This window comes from Hippichthys cyanospilos, chromosome 4, assembly GCF_059441005.1.
Source record: "Hippichthys cyanospilos isolate Australia breed blue-spotted pipefish chromosome 4, RoL_Hcya_1.0, whole genome shotgun sequence".
NCBI classification, from domain to species: Eukaryota; Metazoa; Chordata; class Actinopteri; order Syngnathiformes; family Syngnathidae; genus Hippichthys; species Hippichthys cyanospilos.
Genome location: NC_142372.1, coordinates 20,696,962 through 20,712,788, shown reverse-complemented (window position 1 = coordinate 20,712,788; position 15,827 = coordinate 20,696,962). Strand labels below are relative to the sequence as shown.

The window sequence follows — 15,827 nt, the reverse complement described above, 5'->3', positions numbered from 1 at the left end:
CGGGATTTACATTGTTCACCTGGGTTTGGGCTCCTATTTTACGAGATTTCTTTTCTGGTGGCTACCGCGTTTCCAGAACAGCTTTAAAGCAGTAATGGCAACTTAACAGCAATGACCTCATCAGGTTAGTAGGAATCTCACATTAACGGTGGAGCCAAAAACAAACAATTCCAAACTCTGCTGAGAGGAAGTGCAATTAAAGGTGCAAATGATGTTTTCCAGACCGCATAATACTGCGGTTTGGGACTCTGCTGCTTCTTGATAATAACGCACTTTATTACATCCACGCTGTCTTTGAGTTAATGACCAAAATCTAAATGGAATTGGTGAAACGAAAATAATTAGAAACTGACATCTTTTTTTAGACTTTCTTAAGGTGTATTCAACTATGATTTGGCTAGCACTGTGGCATGTAACATGAACAGAAGCATTCGTTCTATTTTGCTATTCTATTTTTTCTTATATTGCTGGACATTTCCTCCGTCATCACAGGTTCTTGGGTACTACAACCGGAGAGGAATTAACCCTGAGGCATTCTTGAATGAGATCAAATACATTGCCAGCGACCCAGATGACAAACACTTCTTTAATGTGACAGACGAATCAGCACTGAAAGACATCGTGGATGCACTTGGTGAACGTATCTTCAGTTTAGAAGGTTAGTTTGGGGAATTTCTTGGATTGTATTTTAGTGGAGCCAACATTTTATATATATATATATATATATATATATATATATATATATATATATATATATATATATATATATATATATATATATATATATATATATATATATATATATATATATATATTTATTTTTATCTATATAGTTATGTTTGCAGTGTTTGTCTTTATAGACTGGTAGAAGTGTGCTCCAGCTTGATTAAACATTCGTCTTGTCATTTGTCATCTTTATTATTTCAACACAATGACATTTGTTGAGAGTCTCAATACCATTTAGCCAAGGTGTGTTATCTTACATACTTTTTAGAAGGTCTGAATATTCAAAATGTAACTTCACTATAATGTCACCGCTTTCCATCAGTATCGTATGCGAGAATGTGTGCGCTTCAAAGGACGTCAAGACTTATTTGTTTACACAGGAACCAGTAAAAATGGAACAGCGTTTGGTCTCCAGATGTCTCAAGCTGGATTTTCTGCTCACAACGTTGAGGTTAGTCGCACTTATGCTATCACATCGTCTCATCCCGTCTGTCATCATATGGAGCAACACATTGTCTCAATTTTTATGCCATGATAACGCCTCCTCATAACCCACCATCTATCACTCTTCACTCCCCCTCAGAAGTGCCAGAGGGACCCAGGGGTCTAGGTGATCTTGATTTAGGGGTCTCTGGCAGAAAATACTGATTTTCTTTTCCACTTCAGCCATGCAGGGATGGGAAAATAAAACACTGCCGCTCTCCTGGGAGACACATTACTTGGTGTTGAGACACTTTTAGTCAATTTCGCTGCAGCATGGCTTGTTTTTCTTTTTTTTGGGTTTGTATTCTCTGAGTGACACAGCAGAAGGTGGGAGGGGATGCATGTCACAGTACAGTACATATAGTTCATGAAAATGGGGGCTTAATGCTTTGCCTTTTAAGTGTCTTTTCGCAGTGGGATTTGTCAAGAGACAAATCCATTTATCCCACTTATGCTGAAAATAGCAGAGAATTTGCAGATGACTGAGAGAAAAGGTTGGAAATTCTCTTCACAAGGCCAGATTCCATAGATGCTCCACAGCAGTCAACCTGGGGGTTGAAAGTAGGATAACTTATTGGAAGGAATGTTGGCATTTTAAAGAGGAAGAATGTCCTGCAGGCCCAGATGTTTTCTGGAGAGACGGAAAGCTGCTTATGTCATATACTACCAGGCATTATATACATCAGAATTTATGGTTTATACAGCTGTTGTTTGTTTAGCAGTCTTAAATTTTAGTTTAAAAATATGTTGTTTGGCTGATTTACACGTGGCCTCTCCACAGGATTACGACTGACGAGTATGGACTGCATGAGACTTTTTTTTTTTGTTCATGTTTAACCTTAAAATGGCAAGGTGGGGTCTTCGCATCCCATGTTGGAAACATCTTGTTTTAAAGTTATTGATCATTTCAATGCTAGGCATCGAGAGTGAACAAAGAAATATGTCAAGGCCACATCTGTATCATTGAAATTGAGAAAGTCCAGGACTATTTCAATTGCTTTATTTGGCCCATTTCAAATCAAGCAAATTTAAAACTATTGCTATTGTTCTATTGTGAGTTAAAGCTAGTAACGTTAGGAGCATTGAATATCTCCCTGAAGTCTGTTTTGTCTTGGTGGGAAATGTATGTCACCTCTAGGATGGAACTCTGGTGGGAGCTGTCGGGGCTTATGATTGGAATGGGGCAGTGCTAAAAGAAACACGGCAAGGGAAGGTGGTCCCTCCGAAAGCTTCCTACACACAGGAGTTTCCAGAGGAGCTCAAAAACCATGGCGCCTACTTGGGTGAGTATCTCTCCAAATGTATTCATACAAATATACAGCGTTTTATTTTTGAAAGGGACTCCAAGGAGCTGTAAAACTGGCATTAATCAATTCAACATAATGTAGTTTGGTAGGATGTTTATCTTAAGTCTGTGGATTCTTTTACTCATGCTCAGTCGGTAATCTTTTGTCGCTATCATTAGCATGCTGTACTGTAGATAGGAGGGGTTATTAACAATGAACTTCATCATCAACCACAAATTTCACCAATAAATAAAGAAATCCTCTTATCATTCTTTTTCATCTTATGAAGATACATCAAATGAGAAGGCTCTTCTTCATTTATGATATTGAAGGGGGCGTGGGGGTGTTGCTTTTATTACGGCTGTGATCCGCTGCCCTACCACTCAGACTTTTCCATCTGATCCTGCGCCATCTATCTCCTGCACCACAGAACCTGTGTTTTTATCATCAGTGGTTTGTTTGACTAAGCTTATCCAGCAGGCTGCCAGCTAATGTAGCTTGAGTCGTAATATGAGGTGGAAGTAAAATTCTAGACAAGGGGTATTATGGAGGTGGAAAAGTGCATGTTGATTGAGTGGAATTTTCAGTGGCAATATTCAAAATACAGAACCTGAAAAAGCAGAGTATTCATTGAGCTTCATCTCTGTACTTTGCTGTAGATTCCCACAAACATTGGTTTAAATTCCCCCTCATATGAGGACATTGTATCAATATAATAACTTATATAAACTAGTCTATTATATAATCTATATAATAACGGTAGAAAATTTAGTATTCTCAAACAACACATTTTTTTCAGGAATGGCTCTTCTTTTGCAGACCAACAGAGTACAAGCGCGGGAACCATTGAACTTTTAGCAGTTAACGTATTTCAGAATTATTGTTTTGTTTTTGTTTTTTTTTTCCTTTTCAGGTTACACAGTCACATCAGTGGTATCAGCCAAAAACGGCCGTCTACTTGTTGCTGGAGCCCCTCGCTTCAATCATACTGGTAAAGTGATCGTTTTCACTTTGAAGACCCCTGGTAACCTCACCATCCTCCATTCTCTCAAAGGCCAGCAGGTAGTAACAAAATACTTGTGTTTTTCCACAAAATTGTGTGATAGGATTTACTCAAAATGTTGTGCTCATGACACTTCAAAAATTGCTACAAATGATGAACGCTGCTCAATGGGAGTCACTTTGACAAGAAAGACAAGTAAAATAAATTTGAGTTCAAAGACATTTTTCAGTGAATTAAACACTTACATGTAAAACTACACATCACGTTTATTTGATTTGGACCGATGGACGGATAGTCATGGAATCTCACTCAAACACAATATTATGTATTTGGAGAATAGAATGTCAAAAATTCAATGACAAAAATAATGAACACACAATGACAACTTTGACACAATTTAAACAACTGTTTTTTTAAGTGGCACTCTTATTTGTTTAGTTGTTAAATACAATGTATTAGTTGTTTGTATCTGGCCTCGCCTCACATCTTCAATCTTAATTTAAATGTATGTTTATTCGTCAGACTGTGTGAACTAAAAAGAACTAAAAGAACTAAAAAATGGCAATTTGTTAAAACATGCAGTAGCCCTACTGGAAAATGTCTGATCAGCACAATTTATTTCCATCAATCCAAATGAGCCTGTTCAAGTCACGAGATGTAGGGCACATTACATTTCCGCTGAGATCAGATCTGATCTGACTAGATTAGATAAGAGAGTAAATCTACCACACTGATATTAAAAATATTGGGGCAGTTTATGTCTAAAATGTTTAATATTGTTCAACTTCATTTTAACACTATTGGTTGTTGGAAAGATCCTTAATACAGTAAGCCCATCTGAATTTATCAGTACAACAATATCCACCTTGATTACTTTTTAACCAGGATGTGGCAATATCTTCTTGACCGCTACATTCGCCACTGGAAACAGGCCTGTGGCGATGAGCTTGGAGCACTTAACGTTTTACCTCAGCAGCAGAGAGTCATTACAAACGGCAGACGTTTTGAACGGAGCCTTGTTATTAGTCATCTTTTCTGAAATTGTTGTTGGCGTTTTTTTTTTTGTTTTGTTTTTTTGGCAGATGTTTCTAATCAAAGCCAGATAGACGATGTTCCATGTAATGACTGATCCAGCAATGCTCCCACAGTCTGAACATTGACAGATATGTCATAGCAGTTAAAGTCACAAAACACAAACCCACACTTACTTGGAATATTGAGGACACAGCACCAATTTAGATTATAAAACAAGAAAGTAGCAGGACTATTAGCTTATAATACATTTGAGGATTCAGCAGAAGAAGAATACTTGCATCTTGAAATATAATTCTTAAACATGTTATATTTTCAGATTGGCTCCTATTATGGCAGTGAGATTGCACCACTGGATATTGATGGAGATGGTGTAACTGATAACCTTTTGGTGGCGGCACCGATGTTCTTCAGTGGAGGCATGGAGAAGGGAAAAGTTTACGTCTACAGAGTGACAGAGCTGGTAAGTGGAAACTCTTCAGCCTTAAAAAAAATACAAAGAGGCAGACCACATACCGCACTGGCATTTAGTCTTGCTAAAGCCAAGTAAATTGCTTCAGTAAATTGGGTCAACACCTGTTCAGACTCCAGACATACCCAGTAATTTCACAACACACCTCAGCAAAGGTGCACACTTACGCACAAAGAAACAGATTGTTGCATTCCAGCTCTGCAGTTAACTGCAGGCAGACATTTGCCCCATGACTTCGACCAGATCAAATGCAAAAGATCAAAAAGCAAAGTCTTTGCGGTCAGTGTAGTGACTTTAATAGATGTTTTATAATGAACTCAACAGGAAAATATTCTGTTCCAACCTGTTGCGGGCTAATCATCGCAAGCGAGAACTTTCTGTAATTGAAAGAAATTTCCCGGTGTTCCAGGTCTGTGTTGCTCGTTGGAAAAAAAATGGAAAGGGCTACTTTATGTTATGGACCAACCACATGTAGGGTAACTAACTGCACATGAAAAGCGAAGTCTATATGGTTGTTAGTATGCAATTGGATAACTTTTTAGTTATGTGATAAGCGATACTGCCAAAACTGACCAATCAGATGGATGGTCAGTTTGGTTACCATGCATGAGGTTATCACCGTTTTATCTTCATTTTTTTCATCCACACGATATAGATATAAACCAAAGTATGAATTATAGGTGACTCGTAATTATAGTGTCACTGTGAGGTCGAAATCAGCAATCAGGAGGAATTGGCAACCATTCCAAGGTTTAGATTTGAGAGCTGGTAAAAATTCCAGTGTCCAAGTGCTTGCATGAGTTACCTTTTTAACTGATTTTTGCCATTCTGGACTAAATCAGTGTCTTAAAACGACTCAGAATATAGTTTTCACTCTCAACGCCGCATACTCATCAGGTAGCTGGGTAGGAAAACCTTTCCTCCTAAATCAACTCTATTCGCCTTTTCTCAACTGAAAACAGCCGGCTCATATTTCGTCTGCTCTAAATTTTATTATGAACCGAAAAGCCAAGTAGAGCAATGACATGCATGACTACTGGTCGAGTTGCGTTTTTCTTCATTCAGTCAGAATGCTTTCTTTGAAACATTTTCCAGGCAGTTAATTACTCCCATAAACTTGGACATTTTCCATCTGACCTTCTACTTGGAGTCATTCCGGAGTGTGTTTTTTTTCTTCCAGGGATTTAAAGCCCTTTCTTTAGTCAGCAAATTTGATCTTGATTTTACAAAAGACACTTTATGACGGTTTAATTCTTCGCCTTCCCACATTCCATCATGATATGGTCATGAATAATCCAAGAATAAATCATTTGGATATGGTTAACATTAATAGCTGTTGACCTATCTTGTGACGGAAAAGTTGAGCAAGCAGCGAAGAAGAACATAGACAGATAATATCGTCTTTTTTGGCATTTTGTCATTTGAAGTGTCTTGGTGCCTACACGTAATTCCAATTCCTCATCTCTGTTATGATCAGTAGCTGTAAATCATCAAGTCAACTAATGACATGTAAATCCCAGACGCTGACATAAGTGCTTTTCAAAGTGGAATGAGACGTTTTCCATGTGCTTTATTTCCTGTTGTTTTGTTTTGATCTTTTATGAGATGTTTTTTGCTGATACTCAAAAAGAACGTGTTCTATGACTAAGTATATAAACTCCAGGTTATTTTTTTTTTTTTTTTTAATGAGCCTGGGATAAAATTCCGTGTTTACTACTCTTTACTTGTTCACAGATGTTAGAAATCATTAAGTTCAAGATCAAACAAAAACAATGAATGGCTTATGCATAAATTACAGCAGCTGATGTCACATTTTTATATTTAATTTTGTTAATTTAGATGGAAGATATAGAAATTAATTTGCTCCTATTTCTGAATACATTTCTTGATGATTATGAGTGGAAAATGTAAGAGAGATGGATCAATGTCAGATATCATCACCTATCATTAAAGTATGATTTAAAGAAGGAAAACTTGATACTAAGCCATAATATTTTTTTAAGTCCAACTCTTGAACTCTTGCGCTGTCCCACAAAGCCCTAAAAAAACACTCAGATTGCTTCACCTGATGTGCCAGGTAATATGCACGGCCTGTTCAAGATCATGTCCACATTATTTCCCACCTATAACAGCAGCCAGTAATTTTTATAGTTGTTCATATCATTTTGTTATTGACTCAAAAATTTACCCAAAAAATCTAACACATTTCTTTATTTTTTTTAACTCTTTCAGAATCGTTTTGTTTTCGAGGGTGCATTAGAGATCCATAACGGTGGCCAGAATGCCCGCTTTGGATCGTCCCTTGCACCTGTACCTGATTTGAATGGAGATGGCTTCAATGACCTGGTGGTAGGGGCTCCATTAGAAGATGACCACAAAGGGGCAATCTATGTTTTCTTCAGTCAGCAGAGCAGAATTCTGCGCAAATACAAACAGGTATGTTGTAATGTGAACTGTACTTTTATCGTAAGGCTCAAGTAAAAAATCAAATTGTTTGTTCAAAAACTAACACGCCGGTGTGGGTGGGGACTCACAAATGGTCCTTAATTTGTGAAAATATATAAAGAAGAACAAGTTTCTGTCCTACAGTGACAATAATCCTGTGTGTTAGCTATGGGTTGTTTTCGATTCGATTCGATTCGACTATCATATTGAAAAATGATCTGCTATGCCCGCTTACTTTGGGTGAAAACACAGTGACACTCCGAGCCTGTTGCTGGTTAACTGCTGTAGGAATACCAAGCAAACCTCAGGATAACATAACGACAGGCCATTGAAAGAGATTCCAACACAGAACCTTTGACTGTGAAGCAGAGAGGCCATGCTGGAAAATACAAAATTAGAGATAAACATTGGCATCCATACCTAGTGTTAGTTTTACTTTGGTGTATTTTGAGCCGTAATGCTACCTGTAGTTTCGTCACACATGCATGATGGGTAAGACAACTCTGGGTAGTGTAGTACCGCCTTTTAGTACGACTAGCTGCTATGCTACCAAAGAATTAACGCTACGTCGTAGTCCGGAGTATCATTGTTATATTAAGTAGCAAGGAAGAGTGAAAGATATAACATTTACTTTGCGGCAATCGGCTGGCAACCAGTTCAGGGTGTCCCATGCTTACTGCCCAAAGTCAGATGGGATAGGCACCAGCAAGCCTGCGACCCCAGTAAGGATAAGCGGTTATAAAAAAATGGATAAATGAATGGGTTTTACTTAACGGCTATTCTGGTTTACCTTCATAAAAATATTTCCCAAGAAATGTAAGATCCCAAACTTAAGGGTGACAGTATTTCAGAATTTAAAGAGTTTGGTGACAGTTCAAAAGAAGATTTTGAGCGCGGAATGGAAAAGCGGAGCCTTCGATTGCTCTGAGACAACCAGAACAGACTCAAGTCAAACATCCAAAACAAACAAACAGCAGACTAACCATCTAAAGAAGATCGAATTGATATTATATATAGTTATATAAAGTTGTTAATAGAAGCGGTTTAATCAGAACCTTTCAACCAACCATACAAAAACATTTAAAGGATGTTTTTGCTTTCTCCCAATTGACTCGACAAGAGTATGTGGCTGCTTATCAACTTTAGCGATGAGTTGTTTACTGTGGCTGAAGATGCCACATGCCATTCGTTTGAATGTATAACTAATCTGTTTTACATGCAGTTTGCTTGCTCAATCACCTTCACTTGCTTAACTGTTTTGATGACAAATGCTTTTGAAAATGAAATATTTGGATTAATGAGCAAAAAATAATGAGCAGCCTGGCATTAATTAAAGAAGTTTGCCCTAACAGTTATGGGGTATGAGTCACAGTGAGCGCTCATTCAAGGAACTCACTGACGTGGGGCAAAAGAATATCTGGTCGTGAAAGGGTTCAAGAGGAGTTTGCATAAAACACAAACACATGGAGTCAAGCAAAAATCGCAAAGAAAAAAAATAACAAAAAACAAATTCAACCATAATCAAATAAAATCTAACGCAAAATTCCAGATGGGATTGTGACAATAGAAGTATTATTTGCAAAAATTTTTGGTATTGTGGTTCTGTCTGAAAAACCCACAGTGCTTACTGAAATTACTTGAAATTGACAGTTGTTGCATTTGCCAAAATGCATACTGATGTGTAACAAAGCCTCTGGGATGTCCTTTGGAGAAATGACAGAAAACTTTTTTGCTAACTTGCATCAGTTCTATGTTTCCAAAAGAAAAAAGGAAGAATGCATGGAAAACAACACCACCAACTCTAATTTTAATGTGTCTTTGTCATGTCCTGGAGCTCCTTTGCTGTATCCGGCTCAGTATGTCTTGTGTCTGTGCAGGATACAATCACATTTTTAAAACAACCAAGCACTGTGGAGTGAAATGTGCTGCCCAGTGTTGGAAATCTTTGTCTCACCTGCGGGTCATAGGAACTCCAACAGGCTAATGACACAAAATTCAGAAAAGGCTAAGAACAGAACACACTGGACTATTCTTATACATTTGTAGCCAATGACAGTCCACAGCAAGTCAAGTCAGTCTGCTTCTGCACCGTCAAGCATATGTGCCATCCCGAAGCACACTTCGATTGTCAGTGTGTCGGGTTGATCCATCCCACAACAGTGCAAATATTACATTACCAGCACTTCTTTTTTTGTAGTTGTTTGGTTTCATTTTTACATTTGTTTTGTTGGACGCAAATTAAAATATAATTCACGTTCATTGTTTAACTTGAGTAAATCTCTTTCTTAAAATTATTTTCATAAATTCTAAGTAAGGGTTCTTACGATTTTACATATCTTCAAATAAAACAAATTCATATATGTAGAATGTAGCTGTTATTCTTTGTCCTTCTTAGAGGATAGCAGCAGCAGACTTGGCGCCTGGCCTGCAGTACTTCGGCCGGAGTATCCACGGAATGATGGATATGAACAACGATGGCTTAGTGGACCTGGCAGTGGGATCCCTTGGTGCAGCTGTTCTCCTATGGTTAGTGCTCTCATCCAAAAGACATACACCGATTTCAAGTGTTAAAATAAAGGGTTGATTTCATATTTTTATGTTCCCACATACTGCTTGTGAGAAAGACATTGTCTTTTTCAGCATTGATAGAACCTTGATGCCATGGGCACTTGGTGCCCTACCCTATTTTCATGGTCAGTGCAAGTTGAGCACAAAGTGCATTGTAACTGTTTTTTCTTTTTGGCATTTTTGTAGATGGGGTCCGTTAGCAACAGGCATTTGTGCAATTATAGCATGAACACAGCCAACGATTACCAGCCAACTAAATCACCTCCTCTTATTCCCTTTCAATTCAGTACACTGATTCACATGGTGTATGGGATGGAAACATAACAGACACGTTGGACTTTGTGCATGGGATTAGCATGTGCAAAGTATGTTTATATGGAGCTGCACAAAGACCACCGCTAATGTTGGCCGCTGCTAAGTGAACACTTAGAGCCTGCCCGTCTTCAACCCCTGAATGTGCAATTTGGTATTTTGGTCTCCTCTGGCATAAAAGCAATTCATGAATGACATTATATAGTATCAGGTCCAGCAAGTCATCCCATGTTGACCTAAATGCTATCAGGCACACCCATTCTACATTTCTAACAACAACTCTAATATCTGGTTTATGAGTATGTATGAGTTTACCCCAAAATGTCTATTTTTTTTTGTTGGCTCCACTGCTTCCAATAGTGTAAAATGGCTTTGGATTTTTGTTTTATTTATTTTGTATATAATTTTTAATTGTCCGTCCAAGTCCTAAACTAATTAGAGTACAGTGCAGCTGCTACAGCCAGGTCTACAAATCTGTAATCATCTGCAAAAAATACATTCATCTATCAGCATCTATGAATATGATAGATTTTGTTATAATGTAGTTGCCAAATATTTTTCCGAACTTCAATTTGTGATGTCAGCATTCTTGTATGGCACTGATCTGTTGGTTTCAAAATTTGGGACGTGAATGTTTTGCACAGCTGCCTCACAGTGATGTGTTCAAATCTGGGCTGTGGCCTTCCCGTGTGAAAAAAAAAAAAACATGTTCTCCCTCTGTCTGCTTGAGATTCCTCCCAGTACACCGTTTTCCTGCCTGATTCCAAAAACATTCATGGCAACTTAAAGGAAAAATTGAAAATTGCCTATAAGTGTGAATAAGTGTGAGTGCTAGGGGCCATTTTTCAAATTTCTGTCACTGGCTATCAACAAGTTCAAAAGTGTATCCCGCCATTTGCACGGCATCAGGTAGGCTGGGATACGGAGTCTAGAGAAAAAATGGTAAAGAGAAAAAAATGGATGGACATAGTGGGTACATACGTGTATACACGTGTATAGTGGGTACATTTGGGGTCAATTAAGTTGGGTAAGTAAGTAAGTAAGTAAGTAAGTAAGTCCTCAAGTATGTAAAGACTGCAATGTGTCTGATCAAGAAATTGATATTGAGTGTCGCATGTGTGACATTTATCTATACTGTTATTATTGTAGTGCTTTGTGACGGGAGTAGGTGCGTCGTTATGTCTAAGCTTTTTTTAAACAATGACATTTCAAACCTAAATTTTTCGAAAAACTCTCGGTCTAGATTACTTAAGAATATTTTCTACATGTGTTCACAGGTCAAAGAGTGTTGTCCGCATATATACTAATGTGAGGTTTGAACCCAGTAAGATCAACATCTTTGTGAAAGACTGTCAGAGGAGTGGCAAAGACGTGACCTGCATGTCAGCCATTGTTTGCTTCAACATCACTGCTAGGACAGCCATTGCTGCCACAGAGGAAATTGGTAAGCTAGCACAAATAATCAACTGCTGTCAAAGTGCTTTAGTGAAGTTCAGAGAGTTTTTTTTCCCTTGTGTTAACGGTATAGTTTCATGTAAAACTGTTTAGAACTTGGACACAGCTTTTACCTTCTAACACAAAATCATTCCACTTCTGAGTGAAGAAAAAAAAATGCTGACAAGTGCTCTGTTTTCACGCTACAATATCACATGGGTCAGCTGTTATTTTGCACTTGATGAAACATGACAGGAAGAAACATGTCTGGTTTCAAGTGGAAATGGTCGTAAAACCGAGTACAGTATATCCTTTATATCCCATCTGAATGTGCATTTTCAGCGTGTGCTTTCCTGTGCCGTGTCTCCTGGTTGCATCTGGCTCCAAATTAATCTAGCTGTCTTTATTATGAATCTCACTGCGGTTTCAAAGCCAATTGTAGCCTCATCTGAACCATATTTTTGCATCCAAAAGTTATGGCGTTTTAGGTCTGAACTTTGGTACCAAGGTATCTGAATGTCGATCTGCTTTGCTCAATTGTAAACCGATGGCTCAATCTGTCAGATGGCTGATGGTTGGCCACCTACACACATGCCCAGTGTTAGTACATAAAGCTTATTTGAAGAGATATAATCTCAGGTTCCTAATTCTGCGTGGAAAGATGGCGAAGAAGCTGAGGTTAAGGTGGCATGTGTTCTTAGTTCACCTTTTTACCCCATGACATCTTGATCAAATAAATCAAATGTGCTAAAAACAAAGTGGAAGGAGAACAGAGGGAGCTATCTTGTCTTTCCTGGTTGCATACAGTGAAACACATTTATTTCATTTTCTGCTCATTGTTATGTCTGGGGAGTAATGCTTGGCAGATGCAGTGCATTAGTTGTAAACTAAACTATACTGTGTAGTGACATATTCATGCAATTTTTTTTGCAAAGTAATGTTAACACAGTTTCCTAAAATGTAACCTTACAGTCCTAAATAGCACTGCCAATGGCAAAGGTTTGAAAAGTCAAGGTCAGTGTACATCTCTTAATTTTTTGGGTCGTGCCTAGTTTCAACTTGAGCAGAAGTCACTTTTTCCATATAAATAAATACAAGGCGATGCATGAAAATTGTCTAAACAATGTGGCTTGGAGAGGATTCAGTTCTGAATTTTAGGATTTAGATTCTTGTATCATTTGGTCTCACAATCATTCCATGTCAAGCTAAAATTTCAGTCGACCACCGGAGCAAGGTCATCAGGCAGTGCTACAATTTGACATTTTTTGTTTGCTCAATTTTAGGTCTACAGATGGAAGCATATCTACTAGAAACATTTAAATCAGTCTTGCACAGAGTTCTATTGACTCTGACTATTTTTCTTCATTTAACTTTATATTCATGAATATAAAGCATATGCATCTGCATAAAATAGTATTAGTGCTGGTCTGGTCAAGTTACACTGGGGATTAGCAAGCAAACAAATTTCAATGTTTTGGCACATCATCAAAATAAGAAGCTTGAAACAGTATGCACAAGTGTTAAATATTTTCTAAAACTATCAACTTTTAGCAATTTTCACAAATGTCTTGTTTATTTTTACATTCATGTGATACATTTACAAAAAATTAGACTATCGATCCATCCGTCTGTCTGTCTGTCTGTCTGTCTGTCTGTCTGCCTGCCTGCCTGCCTGTCTGTCTGTCTGTCTGTCTGTCTGCCTGCCTGCCTGCCTGCCTGCCTGCCTGCCTGTCTGTCTGTCTGTCTATCTATCTATCTACAGTATCTATCTATCTATCTATCTATCTATCTATCTATCTATCTATCTATCTATCTATCTATCTATCTGTAAAATGGTTGCAGTGTGGCAAAGTGAAGTGGTGGAAGGTTGTGAACCCAAATGGTAGGGAAGCTAGGAGGCAGGTTACACTCATAAATAATACTAATTGAATTTGAAAATAACAGCAGGAAAACAATCTCGACAACCACAAAATAATAACAAATGAAAAACTCAGAAATAAGCTAACTACAAAATGATTAAACTCAAGAAGAAGAAACACTCACAGGGGCGACAAGGAATTAACTGCCACATTGACAAAACACTTTGACAAAGACAGCGACCTGACAAGAACTGAAACAAAACTGGATACTAAATTGCCAAAACTCTCAAATACAATCTGGAACACCTAGACAAGAAACGATTGGAAGGAGTTGACAGGGCAACACAAGGGCAGCAGGTAAATGCAGAAAAATGGGCACAATCACACTGACGAGGACATACATGAGGGGAACAAAACATGAATTTAAACGCCCCAAAACAGAAAAGAACAAAAACCCCAATTCAACCCACAACAAACATCCATCAAACGCCAACAGACACGACAAAAATACAACTAGCATTTCCATAGCATTTACATGTTTTTTCTTTAAATATACACTTTACTTGCGTTCTCTGAAATTTTTCACTTTATTCTCATAATCTTCTTCATTTTCCTTTTAATTTTACAGAAACCTATACATTACCATGTTTTCTTCAAACCTTGACTAACTTTCCTAAAATTTTCTCATGACCTGTTAGGGATTAAATACAATGTGTCCATTGCGGAACGACGTTTCAATCCTCGAGCCATTCTGGACAATCCGAGCAAGTCCCAGCCTCAAAACTTGACCCTTCTTCCTGGAGATGAAACGTGTGAGCACATTTTCTTCCATGTTATGGTAAGGCCAATTTCTTGCAAAAAGTTAAAAATCCCAAGTTTTAATGCAGTACGTTTTCAGTACATTATTTTAAGGTTAAAACTAAGTTGTTGACAAATTTGTGGCTGTAATTGGTCACATTTCTTGCAAACTTGTACTTGTACAGTAATACAATGAACAAATAAATGTGTGGTTGATGACTACTTTTTTCATGTAACATTTATTTTGCAAAGTATACTGAATACATTTGATGATTGAATAAACAAAAGTTAATGTGTAGTGCCTCAGTTAAGGGGTTTAAGTATTGATTTATCCATCCATCCATTGGCTACTGCTTTATCCCGGGGCTACAGCTTGAGCAGGGGAGCCTATACTTCCTTCTCCCCAACCACTTCGTCCAGTTGCTCCGGGAGGATCCCCAGATGTTCCCAGGCCAGCCGAGAGACATAGTTTCTCCAGTGTCTCCTGGGTTGTCCCTGGGGCCTCCCGGTGGGACATATCTACAACTGGGAGATGTACAGGAATCCTAACCACTTGCCTGAGCCACTTCATTTGGCTCCTCTCAACGCAGAGAAGTAGTGGCTCAACACTGAGTCCCTCCCGGATGACCAAGCTTCTCACCTTATCTCTATGGGAGAGTCCGGACACCCAGCAAGGGAAATTCATTTCGGGCACTTGTATCCCGGATTCCGTTCTTTCGGTCATGACCCACAGCTCGTGACCATAGGTGAGGGCAGGAACGTAGATTAAAGGGTAAATAGACAGCTTTGCCTTTTGGCTCAGCTCTTTCTTCATCTTAACATAGAGATACAGCATCTGTATCACAGCACAAGTTGCACCAATCTGCCTGCCGTGCTCCCATCTACCCTTGCTTGTGAACAAGACCTCAAGATACTTGAACTCCTCCACTTGGGGTAGAACCTCATCCCCAACCCAGAGAGGGCCTTCCCCTCTTTTCCGACAGAACCATGGTCTCAGATTTGGAGGTGCTGATCTTCATCAGAGCCGCTTCACACTCAGCTGTGAGCTGCTCCAGTGAGAGTTGGAGGTCACGGCCTGAAGCCACATTAATCGCAAATAGCAGAGATGTGATGCTGAGCTCCCCAAAACGAACCCCCTCAACGCTTTGCCTGAGCCTAGAAATCCAGTTTGTGACAAAAGGCATTGGTGGAGTCCAACCCCCACTGGAAACTAATTTGACTTACTGCCAACAATGTGTACCAAACTCTTGCATCGGTGGTACAAGGACTAAACAGCCCGTATCAAGAGGTTAATTAGTTACCTTGTACTCCCAAAGGACCAGCCGCAGGACTCCCCAAGGGACAGAGTCAAATGCTTTTCCCAAGTCCACAAAACACATGTAGACCAGTTGGGCAAACTCCCATACACC

At 38.7% G+C, this 15,827-nt stretch overlaps 1 protein-coding gene across 2 annotated transcripts in view; it reads left to right on the top strand.

Moving 5' to 3' along the window:
* Nucleotides 1–15,827, top strand: part of itga11a (integrin, alpha 11a) — a 48,663-nt gene that overhangs the window by 15,621 nt on the left and 17,215 nt on the right. For both annotated transcript variants that reach the window (XM_088413111.1, XM_088413112.1), the window contains 9 exons: nt 493–658; nt 1,107–1,177; nt 2,348–2,492; nt 3,409–3,557; nt 4,850–4,993; nt 7,235–7,438; nt 9,843–9,973; nt 11,605–11,771; nt 14,319–14,458. In XM_088413111.1, coding sequence (XP_088269237.1) covers nt 493–658; nt 1,107–1,177; nt 2,348–2,492; nt 3,409–3,557; nt 4,850–4,993; nt 7,235–7,438; nt 9,843–9,973; nt 11,605–11,771; nt 14,319–14,458 — 1,317 coding nt within the window. The remainder of the gene's footprint in view (nt 1–492; nt 659–1,106; nt 1,178–2,347; nt 2,493–3,408; nt 3,558–4,849; nt 4,994–7,234; nt 7,439–9,842; nt 9,974–11,604; nt 11,772–14,318; nt 14,459–15,827) is intronic.